The sequence below is a fragment of the Onychostoma macrolepis genome, chromosome 16 (assembly GCF_012432095.1).
Source record: "Onychostoma macrolepis isolate SWU-2019 chromosome 16, ASM1243209v1, whole genome shotgun sequence".
Classification (NCBI taxonomy): domain Eukaryota; kingdom Metazoa; phylum Chordata; class Actinopteri; order Cypriniformes; family Cyprinidae; genus Onychostoma; species Onychostoma macrolepis.
Window position 1 is genome coordinate 20,163,687 of NC_081170.1, and position 22,215 is coordinate 20,185,901.

Here is a 22,215-nt window from a genome sequence, read left to right on the forward strand (position 1 = left end):
ATGATTAAAAAAAACAAGCAATTAAAATAAATAATTAAATGATATTCTCATTGTACAAAAGTAAAAAGAAATTATTAAAATATTATTTGGACATTTACCTTGTTTTAAATTCATAGCATTGCTATAGTACTCAGTCTCACCAGTGTTAAATCAATAAATGTTTTTAGGTTTAGTTTAGTACAAACAATTAGTTTAAATCAATATTTTTTATTATTGTTAATGATAATGAATAGAAAATATGGATATGACCCTTTGTCCAATAAAACTATCATAAAGTTTAAAAAATACACCAAATTACAGCATACAGCATGAGAGTACAGTGCATTACAACATGATTGTGGTACTTCAACACACTATCACACTGTTTGCACTGAATGTTTGTTGTGAAACGTTCCCACACACGATTAGATCCCACACAAGACAAGAGTATTTAAGTCGCACAATCTATAGGCATGTAACAGGCAGTGCAAGCTACAGTTTTGGCTCACTGCTTGAATGATTGCTGAAATGTATTAACTGACATTTCATAAGCTAAACAGATTAAATTAATACAAATGAGTGTCGGTTATACATCAACACCCATAACAATGACTCATTTTCAACATTTTTCACTCTTCGTGTGAGCTCATTTTAACTCCCTCCTCCACAGCAGTCAAAATGCGGTTATTTGACTTGCAGCAACTGTTTTCCATTTCCAAGAATATATAAATAGGTGCCAAGACTGTAACTGACAGACTTAAAGAGCGCTCTTATTCAGACTGGGAGTCTGTGTGACATCAGGACCACACTAAAAAGATCCCAGAACAAAAACAAGTGGCAGCTCACGAGATTCAAGTACAAGGCTGTTGATTTTGTGACTCTGTGTATGTTCAGTCACAATCCACTGATTCACTTACCTCAAACTCATCTGTTAAGTAGTAGCTATCTGAGTAGTGCAGTCCACCTATCGCAAAGACCGATAGAGTGATCAGACCTAAACCGAATCGCTTCATTGCTGGAACCACACTGCAAGAACAGGAAACATTTATTAGATTAAACTGTTAATTAACAGAGGACTATAATACGTAGTATAATGGGCCTTAACAGTACTGGTTAAGTTGTTGTCAAAACAGTGCTGCCTAAACCTTGTTCACACTGACAATAGCTTGCATTTGTGACAAAACATATTCATTTTCAATTTCCAACAACAGCGACAACTGGAGTTATGATATCTGTGCACCGGCAATTCAACAAAGTTGAGAAAGGCTTAACTTTATGTAAATATCAGAGACGCTATGTGTGGTGACTGACAATGGGAGCAAAGAAAAAATAAATTCTGCATAATGTTATTGTGAGTTTTACTGTCCTCTGTATTTCTCTCTGCTCACATACAGGGACATAATAAAAAAACTGATGTCTGGAAAAGCGTGTCAAAAAGTGTCTGCATTTTGATTGACTTTTCATGCATTGATAATCATTTATCTTCCTCGTGATATGATGCATTATGCACTGCTGCAATTCCTATACAAACAACAAAATACAGAATGTTGATTTTCAGCAGAAAGAAAACTCATTTATTTTCAAAATGAAATGATATCTTATTTATACGAAAACTACATCTCATTTGTAATTAGATTTTCTAACTCTAGGGCCAGTTGTGCAGCCAGCCAAAAACATCAGAGCATTCAGAGCCTATATGGTTGTCTATAGCTTAATGGATAAAGATTAAAAAAAAAGATTAGGCATGTTACAAGAGCACAAAGAGTTACTAAGAGTTGTTCATTATCACGGTGCCCTTGAGCGAGTGACAAGACAGGAAGACAGGAACTGTCTTTGTAATGGACAAATGAATCCTGCAAATCACTTCGGATGAAAAGTGTCCACTAAAATCTAAGAAACAACTGTTTACAGGAGGTAAAATCATTGGTTTGACAGAATCTGGCTGAGCTGGGATTGTTAGCGTGTGAAATTTTGTGCACTCACCTATTGGGTGGTTGTCCAGGAACATCGGACATCTCTCGAGACACCAGATGCTGGTAGTTTCTCAGTGTGAACTGAGGCCCTACCAGGAAGCCTCCATAGAAGTATGAAAAGCCAAAAACCTCCAACAAAGACGGTGTAGAGTTGAGGGCAGACTTCTTCTGGTCTGCGCTCAGCTGAGACTGTTAGATAAAGAAAATGAGTCCATGAATTAAAAGGGAGGGGCTGGGAAATTAAAAGATAGCAAATATACACTACCATTTAAAAGTTTGGAGTTGGTAAGATTTTGTTTTGTTTTTCAAAGAAGTTTATGCTCACTAAGGCAACATTCATTTCTATCAAAACACAGGAAAAACTGTTCAAGGTCCAGAAAGGTGGACATCGTTAAAATTGTTCATGTGACATCAGTGTTTCAACCGTAATATTATGAAGCTATGAGAAAGAAAACAAAAATAACGATAATTTCAGTCTTCGATGCGTTCATGAGAGTATCATGACTGATAAACCTCTGATGTCACATGGACTATTTTAACAATGTTCTTACTACCTTTCTGAGCCATGAACATGTCGGTTGTGTTGCTGTCTATGCAGGGTCAGAAAGCTCTCGGATTTCATCAAAAATATCTTCATTTGTGTTCCGAAGATGAACGGAAGGTCATGAAGGTCTTACAGGTTTGGAACAACATGAGGGTGAGCAATTACTGACAGAATTTTCATTTTTGGGCAAACTATCCCTTTAATGCATCCTTGCTGAAAAAAAGTACTATTTTCTTTTTATTAAATTCACTGGCCTCAAACTTTTGTACAGTACTGTAATTCAGACAGCTTGTTCTCCACAACTACTTATGCAAAAATGTGGGATTCGTTACAGGCAAAATGCTTTCAATTCTGAATGTGCTATAGTCATGCTAGTAAACAAAGCAGAGTGTATGAACTCGTTTACACCTGGTACTCAGATCTGTATCAAGTGATTTGATTACAAGTGGTCTGTGCTAAATACAGGGTCCAAAGACCAAAACGTTTAGCAGTTTTCACTTAAACCACATTCGGAGGTTGAAACATCACATCTGACTAGAAATAAAACATATTTTAGAGAAATGGTCCACACTTGTTTTGTTCAACAGTAAGTGATATCGTGTCTCCTTTGACCAGATGTAACTACCATCTGTCTGATCACTTGTGACCGGATTACCCAAGATCGATGTTAATACTAGGTGTAAACAGGGCTTATTATCGGTCATCCAGTGATCTTTACACCCTCAATAAAATATTGCTTTAAGTTGAGTAAGAAACAGCTTTCTAGGGTGGCTACAGTACTTAACACAGAGGAAGAGGTCAACAGAAATATAACCACTTCCACACCATCTCATGAAGAAGCCAACTGTCTCGAGCCACAGCTTAATATTTAGACAGAAGTGTTTAATCTGAGCAACAGATGAGCTGACTGCAGTATAGAACTAACAGATGACACAATTACATCTCTGGGACTTTCACTACACTTCACCTTGCCAGGCATCATTACACTTATCCATAATGGATATTTAGCAGAATGGCTGCTACACAACTGAAGAAGATACTTTGTGGTTCCCCATCAGTTCCTTGTGCTCAAATCGTGCATAAAAATGCAAAGATTGATGCAGGAAGAGGAAAAGGAGTGAGATGATGATAGGAGGATGACAGGTGAACAAACACAGCAAAGGAAGACAGAAATGGTGGAAGTTAATAGCAGCTCATAAAGTCACACTCACTTGTTCTTTTCCACCGTCATAATAATCAAGCGCTAAACCTGCAATGAGAAAATGAAATCACCATCAGTGCTGACATAACATGAGCTCTGCCACTGACAGAGACTAGTTATAATACATCTTTTATATAATGGAAAATTACAATATAGTTACCAAAAAAAAACAGAAAATAAAGGATAACAACAATGGTAATTACAAGAGCACACTAACAAAAAGCACAAAAAGTAATAGTAAAATATATAAAATAATATATAGAATACATTAATAAATACTAACTATAGTTCAAATCTATTAACATATTTACTGACATATTACTCAAGAACTACTGATATAAAAATGAGAATTAACCTATTTAGAATACTACTTGTGCACACTGCACATTATTATGCCACTAATAGTAATGTCACTACTGATGAAGATTTATGAACTTTGAATAAAATCAGTTTTTAATCGTAAAATATTTAACATTGTACCTAAAGTATACTTGCAATAGTTCCACTTTAGCACAATCAAATATACTTCATTATATCTTTAGTTGGACTTCAGCACTACTTCCACACAATTAAAGTGCATTAAGTGCAAAATTAGTTGTTAGAATTTAGCAGATTTGAAGTATACCAGTTTAGTGTACTATTGCAGGGTATTTTTATTAAGTACATAAATATGTAAATGTATTTGTAGTATGCTTAGCATCAATGTTCCCTCTAAGCTGCGTGCACGCACAGAGAAATAATGTGCCGCACACACGCAAAAATGAGTTGGGAAAGCCATTTGATTGTATTCTAGTTAAAACGAAAGAATTGCAATGCTCAGGTAAACCGCTATAGAGTTAGAACCGGTGAATCCGGTTTACAGGTTTCATAGAAAGAGACGTGCACCAAATGAGTCACTGTAGAAACCGAATACTTCAATGGTTGCAGATGAAATAGCTCAAATCGAGAGCCAACGCAATGAAATGTGAAATAAAACGTCCTCATGTATTAAAGAAGAGTGGCTTGATTAATTGCTGGAAATAGCGGATGATGGGCACAGAACGGTAACAAAACTCTGAGATATTTACAGTCACACACAGGTGTATTGTGCAAACTGTACTTTAGGGATGTTTAGATAGCTATATAAGAATTCACGTTCACACGTTTTTTATATTTAACTTAAAGATCTCAGTTTAAATGCTTCAGTTTGTTTTCTATTTTCTTCTATCAGTTTAAATGCTTAAGTTGTTTTGATATTATATTATGTTAGGCCTATATTATAAACCCAATAAATAATTGACCTCTTTTTTTTTTAATGGAGTCACTTATGTTCATCAAGGCTGTATTTATTTGATCAAAATACAGAAAAAAAAAAAAAAAAAAAAAAAACTGTAATATTGTGAACTCTTAGGCTATAGCAATTTCTAATATTGGTTTTCTATTTTAATATATTTTAAAATGTAGTGTATTCCTGTAAAGCAAAGCAAAGCTGAATTTTCAGCATCATTTCTCCAGTCTTCAGTGTCACATGATCCTTTAGAAATCATTCTAATATTCTGATTTATTATCAGTGTTGAAACTTTGGACCTTTTTTTCTTTGATTCTTTGATTAGGCTAATAAAAAGTCAAAAAGAACAGCATTAATTAAAAATATAAATATTTTCTAACAATATAAGTCTTTACTATCACTTTTTATCCATTTAACACATCCTTGCTGAATAAAAGTATTAATTAAAAAAAAAATTTAAAAAGAAAAAATGTATTGACTCCAAACTTTTGAATAGTAGTGTATATTGTAACACAAAATTTCTATTTTGAATAAATATCACAGGTCCCAAAAAATATTAAGCAGCACAACTTTTTCAAACACTGATAATAAATTAGCATATAAGAATGATTTCTGAAGGATCATGTGACACTGAAAATTCAGCTTTTTCTTCACAGGAATAAATTATATTTTAAAGTATATTAAACTAGAAAACTTTTATTTTAAATTGCAATAATATTTCACAATATTATTTTGTGAAATAATATTCAGTATTTTTTATCAAATAGATACAGCCTTGATGAGCACAAGAAACTTCTTTAAAAAAAAATTTACTGATCCCAAACTTTTGAACGGCAGTGTATTGTACTGTACAAATGTTTTCTCAGATAACCTAAAATGTACATCATTTAGTTATATCAAGGGTCAAATCAAATATAAATAGCACATTAAAGTTAAGTTACACATATTTTTGTACGCGTGCTGTACAGGTCTGGTATAAAGAATGTTTTTGCTCAGGTGGCCGAAATGTCCGCGCAATAGAGAAATGCTTTGCTCAGCAAGAAAAAAAATGAGAGGGAATATTGCTTAGCATGAAATAAATGTATTTCAAATACATTTTACCATATTTATTTAGCAGAGTTATCGGCCAATATTGGACATTTTTTATTTTGTATGTTCATTTTTTCCTATATTTTACATTTACATTTCTTTTCAGTTATCTAGCAGTTACTTAAATTTAAAATTATTCATACTATATTACCATTATGGTAAAAAAGTATTTTGTAAGTGTTTAAGTATAAATAGTTAAAAAGAATCAATTTGTAAATACATACATTTTGAGGAGTAACAGATGAGGAAGATTAAAAGCAGGTATCATACCGATGAGTTTGAGTGTGAGGACACAGTGAGGCATGGTCCATTTGATATCATACTCGTCTGTAGCTGTGTAGTAATAACCCATCAACAGATATATCTGCCACACACACAAAAAAAAAAAAAAACACCCTCAGGTTCTGTTGAGATTGACTTTACTGTTTTAATTTCTGGGGTCAAAGCAACGCAAAAGATATACATGTTAACTTTTGTAATTAAGCTCTTATGTTCCCTTCACATTCTTTTAGGTTGTTCTGACCTAATCAAAACTCAGTGGGCACATGTTTTGAAATCTTTACCAAAATAGACATTCCAGTTAACGTTGTTTCAGCTTGGGTCAATTCGACCTTAGCAAAAATACAATTACAGAAACCACAAAAGCAAACTGACAAAAATACACCAATCGGAAAATCTCAGCTTGTACATTTAATCATGTTTTATACAGGGGGTCTGTGTGACCCTGACATAAAATATAAAAATTTTCATGGAGGATGGCTGTAAGGTAAGTCTTCATAAGAGTACGAAATGTCATGAAGTATTAGCCTGATACTTCAATGTTAAACATGTTTATATAAATGATCCAATAGGGTACTGATAACTGATAAGCTTGCAACATTTCATGGATGAGATGACGTCAAGAGTGCAAGAACAGATATAGAGATAATGTGTGTGAATGCGTGTTGTCTCACCATCTGAAAGATAAAGCTACTCAAAACGCATGTGACTGTCCTTCCCATCAGCCTCAGCAACAAGAACTGAATGACTATGCATAAGAAGGAGTGATAGACTTGAGACCCTGAGAGAAGGACAGAGAGATGGTGTTATTGCATTCCAGTGCTACCTGACCATGAGATAACAAATATAACACTTCATCAACATTATAAAGAATCAAAATGGAACAGAATACTTCAGCCAAAATGACAATTCTTTTAACATTTACTCAACCTCACGTCATTTCAAACCAGTGTGATTTTTTCTTCTGTGGAACACAAAACCAGATTTTTTTTTGAATGAGTGATGTCCTTTTTGAAGGTCTCTCTCTGTTTTTCATAAATGAAATTGAAAGAGTACAAACATCAGCCAGTGTTAAAAGTATAATAAAAGTGATATTTTCACATTCATTATATGGAAGAAAAGTCAAACGTGGCTTGAAAAATCTTCTTTGCGATCTTCTGAAGAAAGATCCTATGAGTTTGTAACAACATGACTTTAAGTGAATGATGCTGAGAAAGAGAATACTGTCATTTTTGGCTGAACTATCCCTTCAAAAAATGACAGAAAGAGAGAATTAAAAAAAAAAAAAAAGTCAGAGAAAACACAAAGTGAAATATCTCAGATAAAGACAAAGAGAGACAGACCTGCTGTTAGATCCGAATGCAGCACAAAGAAATCAAATACACAGAATACAAGCACAAGTTAATTTTCACATTTCCCAACACAACATTCATCGGTTTTCATTAGCTTGCTTTTCAACCTGCCACTCATATTCTCATTAACTACATTCTGACCACCAGGGGTTATCGCCATGGCAACAAAAGGCTCTCCGTCACAATCCTTTTTTATGTCAAAGCCACAGTCACCAGGAAATCATTACCACAGACTGCAGAGCAGTTAAGTCAGGATAACCTTCATTTTCCCTCCATTATTCTCAAGGACACTAAAGAGTCAATAACTTTACAGAGCAGAACTCTACCTTCAGTATTCAAACAAGTGACAAATTACCTGAGAGGAAATCTGACAGGGGCCAAAGCCACTTCATCATCGGACATCTAACAAGACTTTTACCTTTCTACAAAAATATTTCTCTTTCAAATAAAAGGCTGTTCTTTTGAACTTTATATTCATTAAAGTTTCCACAAAAAACAATAAGCAGCACAACTGTTTTCAACAATTCAGCATATTGTAATTATTTTAAACTCAATTGTAATAATATTTCACAATATTACTGTGTTTGTGTGATCAAATAAATCAGCCTTGATGAATATGAGACTTCTTGCAAAAACATACCAGAAAACCTTAAAAACCCAAAACTTTTAAACAGTAGTATAGTATTTTACAGCAACCGTTTTCAAATTAGGAAACTGAGAAAGAACATTTAAAAATATCCGCTTAAGATCATATCTTTGAAAAAAAACAACCACATGGGGGGGGGTGGCGTCCGAGACAGAACTATGATATTACACAACAAATCATAAGCTTCCCTTCTAAAACTCCTATTCAGAAAGAAGAATGTTTTGAACTTTTGCACAAATTTACATATTGTTTTTGGGAAGACAGCTTTGATGTTGTTCAGTTTCAAGAATGTTCAAGGCTTGTGTGTCATATTAGATAAGAACTGAATGTTTGTGAACAGAGCAATTTCAAGATCAGGGAAACGAGGGGAGCTGAACTACAGTAAAAACTCTCCAGTCTAAACATGCACCAACAGCCACTAACTGCGGGCCGCTGAGAGCTAGCCGACGAGCCCGGCCGCAGATCATAAGACTGAAATCAGTGTAATCATGACCAGTAGCGTGTTGTAAAAAAAAAAGCTAGTAGGTCTAACTTAAACATGCTACAGTTGTTATCAGATCTTTAAGTTCTTCACTCTTTCCCTGCTTCCTTCTCTCTCACCAAAATTAAATATGGCCAGTGCCAGCCCGGAGAATGTGTGGAAGAGATGAACAACTGTTGCAGGTTGATGAAAGAAAAACCACCGGTACACCAGTGCAAAGGGATAACCTACAGGGAAAACAGAGAGAAACAGATTAGGCACATGACGTGATGCAACTGTAGACAAATGCTCCCTGCACCCTAACAGTCAAATCAGCATGCATTATGGCAAATAACAATTGTCTTCTGAGGGTGCGACACAGCAGAGAAAGCTTTGACAGAGCATTTGACGGATTGGAATGCGTAACATCTGTTTTGAGAGTGTGGCCAGTTAAAAGTCAGGCAAGAATATAAAAAAGTAAAGAACTGAAACTGAAAAGTAAAGAATTAAGGATGTTCCAGTATTAAAATTATTAATGACACTGACTAGTTGATGATTATTCTCATGTTATTGTGACCATTAACTGACCTATATAATATTTTGTCTAAAAATTACAAACAAAAAAACACTAGAAATACAAGTAATATGGTTTAATACAACAGGTAAAGTTAGGCATTATAATATTCTAATGTACAGTATGATCAAATGAATATTCATTTTAATACATGCTATAGAATACATTTAACAATAATTAGCTTTTTTACATTTTGAGGTTTAATTTTTAGTCATTTTGTGTTTTTTTATTTTTTTTATTTATATATTTCTATTAGCTTTATTTTATTTCGGTTTTAATAATTGTGTAGCACTTCAACCTTAACTTATTTTATTTCAATTAGTTGCCAAGTCAACATTTTGAATTTTCTTTTTTTTAAAAAGGTTTTTCATTTAATGTTTTTAATAGTTGAAGTATTATTCGACAATAACAATTCTGCTTAAAGTGTGCATTAGTTGAAGGTAATCTAAATGGAAAAATATATTGCGTATCCCTGGTAAAGGTTAAAATATTTTTAAATTTGGGTGTTATTTTCTTTTCTTATATATGTATCATGCTATTCTCATTGTAATCATTTTTCAGTGTTCTCTGATGCCTTTTATCTGTAGGAAGTCCTCATTCTCTGACATATAGTTCTGCATTTCAGCTTTGCCATACATTAATGAATAAACAATAAAACAATTCAGGATTTAATTCAGTACAGATTTACAACATAAATGGACTCAAAGGCATCAAGCAAAAAAAAAAAAAAAAAAGCCCTGGAAAATCTGCATACATTTAGTAGCCATCATTCTGATGCTAGATCCACACTGTTAAAACTACATTGACACTTTACACATTACAGACCCATTAAACACACAGTAAAGTAACAGTCTTCGCACTGCAAATGGTCAAACAAGCGTCTATGTCCAGGTTTAGCTGCCCCATAGTCATTCATCTGGTTGAAGTGGTTAAGCAGACTACTGCAATGCACCTGACCAAAGTACAGATCACCCTGCTATCTGCTCTCACACCCCTATTCTTATGAACCTGTAACCTGATAACTGGAAAACCAACTTCATTTGCATTGAAAGGTTACAACTAACTGTAGGTCAAACAACTAAAATAGTAGCAGAATAAATAGCCAGCTGTCAGACGAAGCTCTAACGAGCCTCACACTACTTTTTGCTCGAACATTCATGCCAGTTGTGTGCAGTTAACCATGAAATCTCGCCTGGCATGTAGGTCACCCTTGTCGACCTTTGATTTTGACTGGAGTCGGAGTGAATGGAGAGAGTTGTTGTTGGTGGTAGCGTGTTTTTAGGGCTGCTGGGAGAACGGTGGACAGCTGTGTGACTTGAACACACTTCTAGTACAACTACATAACTGTCCACGTTTTTAATGACTCCTAACGACAGGCATTACACACTCTCAGCAGAGCCTAAAATATCTCGCTTGTGCGCCGTTCACTTACCTAATAAGACTGACAAAATCAATCGAACCGCCGGTTCGGGTGAACCTAAATATTCGGCTAATTTCTCCATGAAGGGAGCCGCCATCTTTAGTGTGGGCGGAAGTAGCTGCGGTTGGGTTTCCGCGAGTGTGAGGAACTGCTGAGATCTCCACGCGCTCCTTAACTCCGTCCAGCTACTCCTCCTCTCGCCACCTCTCACACCATTCACAGTGAACCTTTACTTTCAGCTTTCGCAAACGCCTTGCGCAATATTTGTGCCATTTCAGTTCAAAGAACCTAAATGACCCGCGAAATGGGGATGAAATAGTTCATTCAGAATAATGGAAACGTTATTAATCCGTGAGTTTAGGTTTGGATAAAACACACGCGCACACACACACAGCAAATGTTACGAATGATATACATATAATAAACTGAAGTTCTGATTATTCATTTTGACAATGAAGATTGTCTTGATGTAAATATAAAGCAGCGTGTCAATACTGCCCTCTAGTGTTTGTTAAAGCAAACGGGAATAGTGTTGTACCATTAGGCTGCACTAATCCTGTTGTTTATGCTCTGTATGCTAGGAATTGCTTGTTTCGTCTTCAGCTCCAAGTTTTGCATTTCTCAAAGTTTTGGCATTAAAAAAATAATAATTATTATTATTATTATTTTCAATCCTTAAAGCAGCGGAAAATAAGGAATGCCTTCGAGCTCTCTAAATTATTAAACATTGATTGACCACCACTTACGTTTGTTATAATTCTCGGTATTTATTATTTGTAAGTATTTAGTCTGTATGTGATGGAATAGTAGAATTGTATTAAATGTAATAAAATGATTATCGATATTTATGGCTATTCAGTTCCACAAAATAAGTCTCTTAATCTCTATATGAATTTAACAAATCTACAGCTATTTATCGAACTTAATATATACGTATTTTGTGATATACGCATCTTATTTATTTAAATTCATTATTTTTATACCAAGAAAAGGTGGGCTTCCTTTTAAAGGAAACCTTCTGGACAAATACTAAAAGAGCAAATTTCCGCTATTTAACACCAAACGAATCCTACTCTCTACTTTAGACAGGCATATCGATAATGGTGACTACATAACTGGAGTCAACACAAGGTCTAAAGAAATCAGACCAATTTAAATGCATACAATTGTTCCATTTACAAATAGTGAATTTCATGCAACTTCATTTTTTGTTTAAATACCTTAAAAACTGATGGAAAACATATTTATATATTTGACATGGCGAAAAGCATTGTGGGTATGCAAATTTAGTCCCACCTCCAAGTCCATCTCTGCCAACAAAGACATGTCGCCCTCCATCGGCCCCTATTAAATATGGTAGATTTGTTTTTGCTATTTCACTTGGTTGTTTCAAAAGTAATAGATAAATATAAATAATAGAATTGCAATTATGAAACAAAAATATTTGTAAAATATTCAGAGCTTATTAACACACCGTTAATATGCGCCAGTCCATGTGAATGTGATTCTCTTTGTGTCATTTCTGCTGAACGCACCACAGTATATTACAGAAAGCAGGTGAATATATATTTTTACCACTTTTCAAAATTGCACAAATACAGTCAGGAGTTTCATCATGATAAACATACAATAAATAAATGAATAAATACAATTGAAATATATAACCATTAAAAAAAGTTAAATAAAGACACTCAAATGTTTATTAATACTGACACATTTTACAGCTTTCTATTCCAAATTAATATTGTTTTTCGGTATTGTTGAACTTCTGCCTTTAAAATGATCGAAGTCTTATTTTCCCCATATTTGCATTTACATTTGTTACATTTTATTTACATTACAAAATGTAGATATTAGAAGTAACCATAATGTCATAAATGAAAACAAAAAACTAATAAAACGTTTTCAGAACAGTTCACATTATGTGAGCTTTAAAAAAATCGTTAAAAAATTAACAGTAATGAACAGTTATTTATTTATTTATTTATTTTATTATGCAATAACCGAACAACAAATACAATTACAAAGACAAAGTAAGAACAAAAGACAATGAGGGTTACAAACAATAATCCAAAGCATACCATGTTAGCTTATAAGACTTACACCATGAAAGAGTCTTACATGCAATAGAATTAATGGAGTTTCTTAAAGAGTTTAGATACACATCAAAATCTTTCCTGAAAATAAAAAAGTAAGGAGTTTTCTTTGAAAATTTACATTTATGAATGTAAAATTTAGCTATAGCAATAGATTAATAATAAATTTGCAGTGAGAAGGGTCTAAATTCAAAGAGTAACCAAAAAAACAATTTTTGGGGTTATACAGAAGTTTGGATATAAATATTTTGTAACAGTAGTGAACAGTGGATATGGATTTATTATCCACTATGATGAAAGGACGTTTATTTTCGCAGGCGTGCTGTCTTGAGCCAATGGCAAGCGCCGGGGGGCGGAGCTTATTAGCCAGCCTTATATAAACTCGAGCGGAACGCATTTCCTCGCTGTCTCTTCGACCGGAGATTGTATGTGTTTTATCTACACCAATTATTTTCTGGTGAAAGCAACACTTTGCAGTCATGACTGGCAGGAAGTTTTTCGTCGGTGGAAACTGGAAATTGAACGGCGACAAAAAGAGCATTGAAGAGCTCGCCAATACACTGAATAAGGCCAAGCTCAACCCAGACACCGGTGCGTATTTCATTCAGCTTCCTCTTCACTAGGCACACTCACATGCCACTGAAAACATAGGCCTTTGAGGGCTTGTGCAACCGACTGCATTGACCCTGAGATGACATTCACGCGGGACTTTTGACAGATCGCATCATATAATTTAGAGGCTCTTTCTCGTTGTATTTATCAGCTGTTTTCTAAATCAGTCTATAGCTCGTAACTTTCTAACGTTAGATTAATCAGTAACCAGACAGAAGTGTCCTGCATAAATTGTGTCCTAAAATTTAAACCAGTTTCTTTTATGAATGCAGAGGCTATATATAGCACTATTCGTCGACTGCCCGTCATGTTTTGTGAGGGAATGAATGATGCTCATCGTGTGTCGTGATTCAAGGGTTAAAGCATGAAATGGGTGTGTGATTTCCAGCACGTAGCCACAGTGTGCATGTTCAAGGTCTGTCAAATCAAATGACAAGATTATCAATATACTCGGTTTATCAACGAAACTGTGCTATATTAGCTTATGCTGTTTCTTTAAAACGTAATATTTAAAAAGAACGGTAATAGCTACAAAAACCCTTTTTTTTCTTTCTTTCTTTTTTTTTGGGAGCTTGCGTTCCGCGTTTCCGTTATATTCACTGTTATGTAAATCTGCATCACTGTCCGAGTTTTCTTTCGGCTTTATTTGAGAATCCAGACAGGGTTGATCTGTCAATAGCACAGCAGTGGACTTTGAATCGAGAAAGTCCAAAAGTCACGCTGCCGGGTTCATTCACGCTGAAACCCGAGAGAAGCGCTAAACACGCAAAGGTCATGGGTCAACTTTTGCCTTTTTGCTTTACTTCATGCCCTCTGTAGTATGCTGTCATATGAGTACCTTTTCCTTTTGACCTTTTATCAAGAGGGATGAAGTGCCAGATATGTGTGCCCTTTACAGTGAGTTTAATTTAGTCTGACCCAAGATAATTTTACAGTATAAATGCCACATCTAATGGCAATACAGTAATACAGACGTTTTATTAACCCTAAAATAAAAAACAACGATATGAAATAATAGTCAGGCATGTTTTATATGAAACCACTTATTGAACCTTGTTTTGTATCATGTTGCTCAACACTTGGTTTAAAAAAAAAACCCAGGAATTTTAAGAAGCAGCCCAAACTGAGCAGTGAAATACTCTTTGGTTCAGATGAGTAAGATGAGCTCTGACAGCTTACTTGAATAAAGTGGATCTATAACTTTATATCTCCCAATATTATGTCTTAGTAAGATGATATTTAAGTGCTTATTTTATGATTTAAAACTCTGAATTTATTATTTTGGAGGCAAAACTTATAATACAATGCAATAATTGAAAGATGAACAAATTAATGTTATTCAAAAACCTATTATGTCAAATTTGATGCTTTAACTAATTTTTGTTTCAATCCATTAAATGTTCATCTTGAAGTATCTATAACAATATAAAAGTTAGTCTGTTATTGTACTTTTAAAAAAACAAAGACGTGCAAAAGGCCTTTTACTTGCTAAAAGGTTTTGAAGTATTAATCAAAAACAGAAGGCATGTAAATGTGTTTCAGCAAATTTTTGATCATGTTTATAAGTTATAGGCTTTAGAAAATCATGTCAAATATGATACAGTAGGCTGTAGGCAGGGATAAGAAAAATAATTATCCATCTTGTCTCAGCTTTGCTTTCAATAGGTGTCTACTTTTAGAAGACATACTTTTGTGAATTTGTCAAAACAAAAAAAAAATCTAATATTCTATCTTCTTTCTGTCTTGCAACGTTCTTAATCAAGATGTCCTGTCAGCAATCTGAATGGTTGAATATCTTCTGTTTGTTAGTGACATTCAATCAGGGCTTTGCTATGGTGGTCTGTCACATTAAAGAAGCAATTATTACGACTTGCTGTGGTGTGTGTGGCTTTTATTTTATTTATTTATTTTTTTCAGTGGTGGTTTGACATGTTTGTTTGTTTCACAGAGGTTGTGTGTGGTGCTCCAGCCATCTACCTCGACTACGCCAGGTCCAAGCTGAATCCTAACATCGATGTGGCGGCACAGAACTGCTACAAGGTTGCAAAGGGAGCCTTCACTGGAGAGATCAGGTACATGTCAACCAATTTACAGTCCAGAAAAAGTCACATATTAAAAATATGTAATTAAAATAATTACAATTAGTAATTTTTTTTTCTATCCTTACTCATAATTGTCACTACAAATCATTTCTTATTCTTATAGCCCTGGGATGATTAAGGACTGTGGAGTAAAATGGGTTATTCTGGGACACTCCGAGAGACGCCATGTGTTTGGAGAGAGTGATGAGGTAACTCAATATGCTTTTACACACACCATCTTATTTTCATTATAGAAAAAATCATCAGCTGTTGTGGAGTGAATATAGCCCTCCATGTGTCTTGTGTAGTTCATGAGCAATATGTTTCTTTCTTTTATTTAAACATTTAAGAGAAAATGAAGTTAACTGAATGATGCTTTTGAGATGCAGTAATTATTTGAAATGTATTTGATGTCAGTATAATGTGTTGACTTGGATAAGCTACACTGAAACTGTATTTTAGTGCCCCCTAGTGTGTAGATTGATTTAATAGCAGATGTACTGTTCTGTGCATAAGAATTATCAAATGCATAATGAGTGTTTAGTTATGCCTACTTCGCCTACTGTTACTTTTTGGCTAAAACCACAATTTTCAGACACATTACCTGTGGCATTCCTAAAAGCTAATTTGTTCCTGTTTAAAGAATCTCACGCTTTAAGTCACAAAATATGAATTTCTTTTTCTTTTTTTTTGACTCATCAAAAGGGCTTCCTTTTAAAGGAAACCTGCTGGACAAATACTAAAAGAGCAAATTTTCACTTAATCTTTGTGTAGTGAATCCTACCCATCACTTTAAGTGAGCATCTCACTCATGGTGACTGAAACGGACCCAAGGTGAATGAAAGTTTAATTATTATGCAAATGTAAACACGCCCCCAGTGATGTCACCCACTACTAATCAGGTGCACTGGGTCTGGACAAGAGTGTTTGTTGTTGGCACATAACCTAAAATATAAGTAATGTCATTCATAGTTCTATAATACTAAAATATCAAAACTTAAAATCTTTCTTTTGACAATACAAATGGGCTTCCTTTTAAAGGAAACCTACTGGACAAATACTAAAAGAGCAAATTTTCAGTTAGTCTTTTACAGTGAATCCCACCCATCCTTTTGAGCGAGTATCTCACTCATGGTAACTGAAGTAAACCTAAGGTTTAATAGACGTTTAATGCAAAATGTATTATGCAAATTTGAACGCATCCCCAGTAATGTCAGATTCCGATTAAGATTCATTCTTCATTGTCTTCAGAAGAGGACATTAGTTTTCAAAGACCGTACCAGAAGCTGTAGTACACTATACACTCATTTACACCAACAACGCCATCAGTGCACATGATACACACATCCTGCACCGAATATACATTTACCTACCGCTTAAACGATGTTTCTTGATTATGGATTGAAATAAACATAAATAAGAAGCATGTTTATATAAACAATAACACTGCATGTTGAGCTGAAGTGATATAAACTATGACATGAATATCAAACAAATCTTCTATTAACAGTCAGAAGGGGCTTTCTTTTATAGAAAACCTACTGGACAAATACTAAAAGAGCAAATTTTCAACTAGCAATTGTGCAGTGAACCTCTCCCATTATTTTGAACGGGTACCTCACTGTTGGTGACTGCATAAGCAGCAGCATTTGACCCAACTGGAAGAAGGCATTATGGGTTTGCAAATTTGCCTATACTCCCCATGTTGTCTCTGGACAAAAATGAGATAAAAGTAGCACTTGTTAGAGGTTGATTTGTTCTGGTTTTTAGAAGATTTATTGTAGTAACATTACAAGAACCTTTTATTTATTTTTTTAGTTCAAGTGATGAAAATATCAAGACAATTAGGGTTACAAACCTTGCTACGTGTACTGCGTTAGACTTGTTATAGCACTTGCATATCATTGCTCTTTTGATTGCTTCCATTGTACTCATTTGTAAGTTGCTTTGGATAAAAGCGTCTGCTAAATGACTAAATGTTATGCATATTTGCCAAGCTCAAAAATAAAGTAAGTTTCGGTACAAAAGAGTATAACAGTCTCACATAATCAGTCAACATTTCTTATCAAATAAAATCTCACATGCATTCTCTGATCTCTCTCTTTGGGCTTATTTTTCCTGGTAGTTGATTGGACAGAAGGTCGCTCATGCTCTTGAGAGCGGTTTGGGTGTGATCGCCTGCATTGGTGAGAAGCTGGATGAGAGGGAGGCCGGAATCACAGAGAAAGTTGTTTTTGCACAGACCAAGTTCATCGCAGGTATCTTTCAATTTAGTGAAGCATGTGTATATTATAACAAAACATTTCTTGTATTTTTATATAAGACTATATAATCTCTTTTAGATAACGTGAAGGATTGGAGCAAAGTGGTCCTCGCTTATGAGCCTGTGTGGGCCATCGGCACTGGCAAAACCGCATCACCCCAGCAGGTAGAGACGAGCTGTTTGAATCCGAACATGGAGGCTTTTTAAACATGTTTCATTTACCTCAGTGACTCAGTCTCGCTCTGCTGTTCTTACAGGCTCAGGAGGTACATGACAAGCTCAGGCAGTGGATGAAGGCCAATGTCTCAGAGGCTGTCGCCAGCTCGGTCAGGATCATTTACGGAGGTCAGTCTCTTTGATTTCCATTCCAAACCGCTGACTAAAAAAAAAAAAATGGTGTTTTAAAAGCATGTGTGATAATGTGCTATACACTTTTCTTTTTACACTTATAGAGGGGCTTTCTATTAATAGAAAACCTATTGGACAAATACTAAAAGAGCAAAGTTCTAATGACACATCTCCAGTAAAACTCTCATCACTCTGAATAGGCACATCAGTCATGGTGACGGCAAAGTTCATGTTTGTCTATACTGGCTACAGTATATTTATATAAAAACATGTCGAGATTTATTATAGTCATACCACACAACTACGTAAACGCACATCAAACTATCTGTTCAGTGCTCAGGCAAGTCTAAAGTATGTAGTAACAACATTGAGTTGTTTATAATTAAAATTATTACCATTTACATAAAAATGTGTATAATATATTAATTATTACTCTTAAAGCCTAACACGTTAACACTTTCTGTTCGTTCTTAGGCAAGTTTTAAATAGATTTTTTTTTTTATCTTTATTTTTTAACAAATATGGCAGGGCTTCCTTTTAAAGGAAACCTACTGGACAAATACTGAAAGTGAGTTTCCAGCTTGTAGTTGTGGCACGATCCTCTCCTGTCACTGAGAGCAGCTTCCTCGCTCATGGTGACTGAAGAACTTTAAGGAGGTTGTGGTTGCAGTCATGTGACAGCAATGTGGCATACTGCTGTTTCATATGTGAATCATGGAATAATGCCTACTGATTCACATCATATTTTTCAAAAGATTGTAGGCAGCACACAGTGCTGTATTCAGTAAAGTAGTAGTAATGCAGTATTCCATTCCACATATCCATAGTAACATTTAACAACCATTTAAAGTGAAAGGCATTATGGGTATGCATATTTAAACACACATTTCATTGCTGCCTATGAGTAATGGATAGACGTATGTATAATATGCAATCTCTTATTACTTTGTGTGACTCGTTTTGTTTGTTTTATGAAGGGTTTGGCTAAACAGGCCAATAAGAAACCATCAACTACTACTCTTCCGTTTTATTATACATGTCATTCAAATGTCTGCAAACTAATAAAACTCATCTGAGATTAGTTAAAAACTATAAACACTGGTTCATGGGTTCACAGAGATCTATTGGTGAACCATGGAAATTTTGAAACCTTTTTAAACCGTTATGATGTAATAAAGCTTTGTTTATCATGTGACTAGCAGTTTGAAACTAATGATTAACAAAGCAGTGCTTCCAAAACACCCATCACTGTTTTCTACAGACAATTACTGTAGTTTAGTACAAACATGCATTAATGTATGTTGGATAGTTGCATAACTTCTTTTTTTTTAACAAAAATAAAGGAGCTTCCTTTTAAAGGAAACTTACTGGACAAATACTGAGAGAGCAAATTTCTAACTAAGCCTTCTGTAGTGAATCCAACCCATCATTTAAAGCAAGTGTCTCACTCACGGTGACTGAAACAGCCCTAAGGTGACTAGAAGTTTAACTTGTGAAATGTATTATGTAAATTAAAACATGCTCCAGTGATGTTACCCAGCACTAATCAGGCATGCGTTTCTGGACAAGCACTTTTATGTTATGCAAGTAATCACAGAGTAACATTATGTGGGTAGTCGACAAATAAAAATTGGACTGTGGACCATACGACACATTGATATGTCAACTACCTATATATATATATATATATATGCATGTTATACACTATAAAACTACAATATTATTTCAACACAGAACAATCAAGCTCAAGCATTTAGAATATGTCAAGATATCTATTTTTAACAGGTCTGAATGGGTTTCTTTTTATAAATACTAAAAGAGCAAATTTTCAGCTAGTTACTGTGCAGTGAACCTCTCCCATCACTGTGAGTAAGTATCTCACTCATGGTGACTAAAGCAAACAATGGGAAAGGAAATTAAACATGCAATGCATTATTATGCAAATTTAATCACACCCCCAGTGATGTCACCTACTAGAAGCCATGCACACTGTGTTTATGTTGTCACATAAGCAATAAAATAAAGTAACCGCTTGAAGAGCTTTAATATTATTTTACTATAAAATATCAAAATCACATTTTTGAAATATTCCAAGCTATCTCTTTTTTCTTTTACTGTTTTGAAAGGGCTTCCTTTTAAAGGAAACCTACTGGACAAATACTAAAAGAGTGAATTTCTAACTAGTTGTTGTGTAGTAAAACTCTCCCATTACTGTGAGTGAGTGTCTCATTCATGGTGACTGAAGCAATTATTTTCATTATATTCAAAACTATCCAACAAGACAAAGACTGCAACAGTATTACAGTATGAAGTCCTCTGTCTTGGTTTCTGATTGTATTAAAAATGACCTCAAACTCGCAGCAACTGTTTTTATAAAACTGGAGAGCGAGACTATAGTGTGACATGAAAGATAAGAAACTAGCAAGCCAGATGGGCAGTGAGGAATACTGAGGAATATTTGACTGCTATTGAAATCAAGCATTTCAAACAGCCCTATAATGAACAAAAATACAACCTTGCTATAGTGTGTATATATATATTTTTTGGTAGACAAATTACACTTTCACCCTGGTTTACTGCCCATACTATTCCAAGAATTTTTAAGACTGCATAATTTGTGGTAGCTTTAGAACTCAACAATACATGAATGTGGATTATAAAGCTGTTTGGAACTATATGTTCTAATACAAGTCTTTTTGTTTTTAACCGTAATGAAAGGATTTCCTTTTAAAGGAAACCTACTGGACAAATAGTGTAATACTAAAAGAGAAATAATACTAAAAGAGACCATTTCTAACTAGTAATTCAGTCAACATCCCCTATGACTTTGAGTGAGGACATTAAACATGAAAGGCATTATGGGTATGCAAATGAGGTATCTAATTTGGGTGGTGCTATGCCTTCATAGTACACACATTCCACCATGATACCAGTGTAGTTTATTGCTATAAACAACTGATGAAGCTGCTTGTGTTAAGGCTCTTGGGAAAGAATTTGCTTGACTTTTTAGAAGATTTAGAGACATTTCCCAAGCACCAGCTGATCCAAATACCATCAATGATACAAATATTTGATGTGTGCTGCTCTTTATATAAATAAGACTCCTTGGTCAAAATGTCACCCTTTTTTATTGTCCATTTCAGGATCCGTAACTGGAGGGACCTGCAAGGAACTTGCTTCTCAGAAAGATGTGGACGGCTTCCTGGTGGGCGGCGCTTCCTTGAAACCAGAGTTTATCGAAATTATTAACGCAAAAGCATAAAGAGATAAAGCCATCATCTACCTAAACCCTAAGGCTTAGGTCTGCTCCTAAATCCTGCTCTTCTTTAGAAAGTGTTATTGTGGTTTTGTTGCTGTCGCTTCATTTTTTTTTTTTTTATTACAAAGGGACAGATTGACACATACTGAACACTAAAGGGTTTTATTCCACAGAAACACATGCAGCCGAGTGTTATTAGCTCTTACTAGTGTAGTGAACTACAGGACTGTAATTAGAACCATCATGGGGCTTAGAGCCCACGCCTTTACTTGAATAATGTTTACCAACATTCTTGTGTATTCAGTGTCAAAAATCTAGAATGAAGTCAGTCAACCTCAGTGTCTTTTCAATTCAAGCAAAACTACTTTCCATGAATGTGGTTGTCCTGATGTTTTCCTGTCCCTCAAAGAGTTTCTCCGAGTGGCCTAGCCTGAAGGTGCTCCTATGAAATAACCTATGTCATTTGGTATAAAGGATAAGACAAAAAATTCTAATAAATGTTTCAAAAGTGTAGACCTAATTTTACTGTTGTCTCAAGTTATTGTACTTCTACACACAAACTAACATTCATCTGTAAACAAGTCTCTTGGGCTCACCAAATCTGCCTTTATTTGTTCAAACACATTTTTCAGAAATGGTTACAAATGTCATTAATTCTAAAATATATTATAATTTATTCCTGTGATGGTAGAGCTGAATTTTCAGCAGCTGTTACTCCAGTGTCTCATAATCCTTCAGAATATTTTATGCGTGTCTTATATATACACTTTTT

At 34.7% G+C, this 22,215-nt stretch overlaps 2 protein-coding genes and 8 non-coding genes across 11 annotated transcripts in view; 1 reads left to right on the plus strand and 9 right to left on the minus strand.

The window, feature by feature from the left end:
* lpcat3 (lysophosphatidylcholine acyltransferase 3) overlaps nt 1-11,177 on the minus strand; it is a 20,671-nt gene extending 9,494 nt beyond the window's left edge. The window contains exons 1-7 of one of the 2 annotated variants that reach the window (XM_058747845.1): nt 10,797-11,177; nt 8,931-9,038; nt 7,007-7,113; nt 6,324-6,417; nt 3,708-3,745; nt 1,963-2,141; nt 897-1,005 (exon numbers count right to left, since the gene is read on the minus strand). In XM_058747845.1, coding sequence (XP_058603828.1) covers nt 897-1,005; nt 1,963-2,141; nt 3,708-3,745; nt 6,324-6,417; nt 7,007-7,113; nt 8,931-9,038; nt 10,797-10,881 — 720 coding nt within the window. In that variant the 5' untranslated portion in view covers nt 10,882-11,177. Of the gene's footprint in view, nt 1-896; nt 1,006-1,962; nt 2,142-3,707; nt 3,746-6,323; nt 6,418-7,006; nt 7,114-7,675; nt 8,899-8,930; nt 9,039-10,796 lie in introns of those variants that run through there. The other variant, XM_058747846.1, reaches the window with a different exon arrangement.
* A 599-nt stretch (nt 11,178-11,776) lies between these two features.
* On the minus strand, nt 11,777-11,830 carry LOC131522630 (U7 small nuclear RNA). The gene has a single exon (XR_009266587.1). It is a non-coding gene; the product is annotated as a U7 small nuclear RNA (small nuclear RNA).
* A 1,446-nt stretch (nt 11,831-13,276) lies between these two features.
* On the plus strand, nt 13,277-21,963 carry tpi1b (triosephosphate isomerase 1b). The gene is made up of 7 exons (XM_058746056.1): nt 13,277-13,471; nt 15,441-15,564; nt 15,698-15,782; nt 17,699-17,831; nt 17,916-18,001; nt 18,094-18,181; nt 21,328-21,963. Exons 1-7 carry the CDS (start codon nt 13,360-13,362, stop codon nt 21,444-21,446), a joined length of 747 nt encoding a protein of 248 aa, XP_058602039.1. The 5' UTR covers nt 13,277-13,359; the 3' UTR covers nt 21,447-21,963.
* LOC131522628 (U7 small nuclear RNA) lies at nt 16,276-16,330 on the minus strand. Its single transcript, XR_009266585.1, has one exon. It is a non-coding gene; the product is annotated as a U7 small nuclear RNA (small nuclear RNA).
* Nucleotides 16,597-16,651, minus strand: LOC131522627 (U7 small nuclear RNA). Its single transcript, XR_009266584.1, has one exon. It is a non-coding gene; the product is annotated as a U7 small nuclear RNA (small nuclear RNA).
* On the minus strand, nt 17,089-17,143 carry LOC131522629 (U7 small nuclear RNA). Its single transcript, XR_009266586.1, has one exon. It is a non-coding gene; the product is annotated as a U7 small nuclear RNA (small nuclear RNA).
* On the minus strand, nt 18,289-18,345 carry LOC131522631 (U7 small nuclear RNA). The gene has a single exon (XR_009266588.1). It is a non-coding gene; the product is annotated as a U7 small nuclear RNA (small nuclear RNA).
* LOC131522634 (U7 small nuclear RNA) lies at nt 18,710-18,766 on the minus strand. Its single transcript, XR_009266591.1, has one exon. It is a non-coding gene; the product is annotated as a U7 small nuclear RNA (small nuclear RNA).
* On the minus strand, nt 19,526-19,581 carry LOC131522633 (U7 small nuclear RNA). Its single transcript, XR_009266590.1, has one exon. It is a non-coding gene; the product is annotated as a U7 small nuclear RNA (small nuclear RNA).
* Nucleotides 20,308-20,363, minus strand: LOC131522632 (U7 small nuclear RNA). Its single transcript, XR_009266589.1, has one exon. It is a non-coding gene; the product is annotated as a U7 small nuclear RNA (small nuclear RNA).
* Nucleotides 21,964-22,215: the final 252 nt, after the last annotated feature.

Excerpts from the sequence above, each read along its gene's own strand:
- tpi1b (XM_058746056.1), top strand. The coding sequence starts at position 13,360 with ATGACTGGCAGGAAGTTTTTCGTCGGTGGAAACTGGAAATTGAACGGC. Across the intron at positions 15,565-15,697 it reads GCCTTCACTGGAGAGATCAG|CCCTGGGATGATTAAGGACT; the intron begins GTACATGTCAAC and ends TTATTCTTATAG. Across the intron at positions 15,783-17,698 it reads TGTTTGGAGAGAGTGATGAG|TTGATTGGACAGAAGGTCGC; the intron begins GTAACTCAATAT and ends TTTTCCTGGTAG.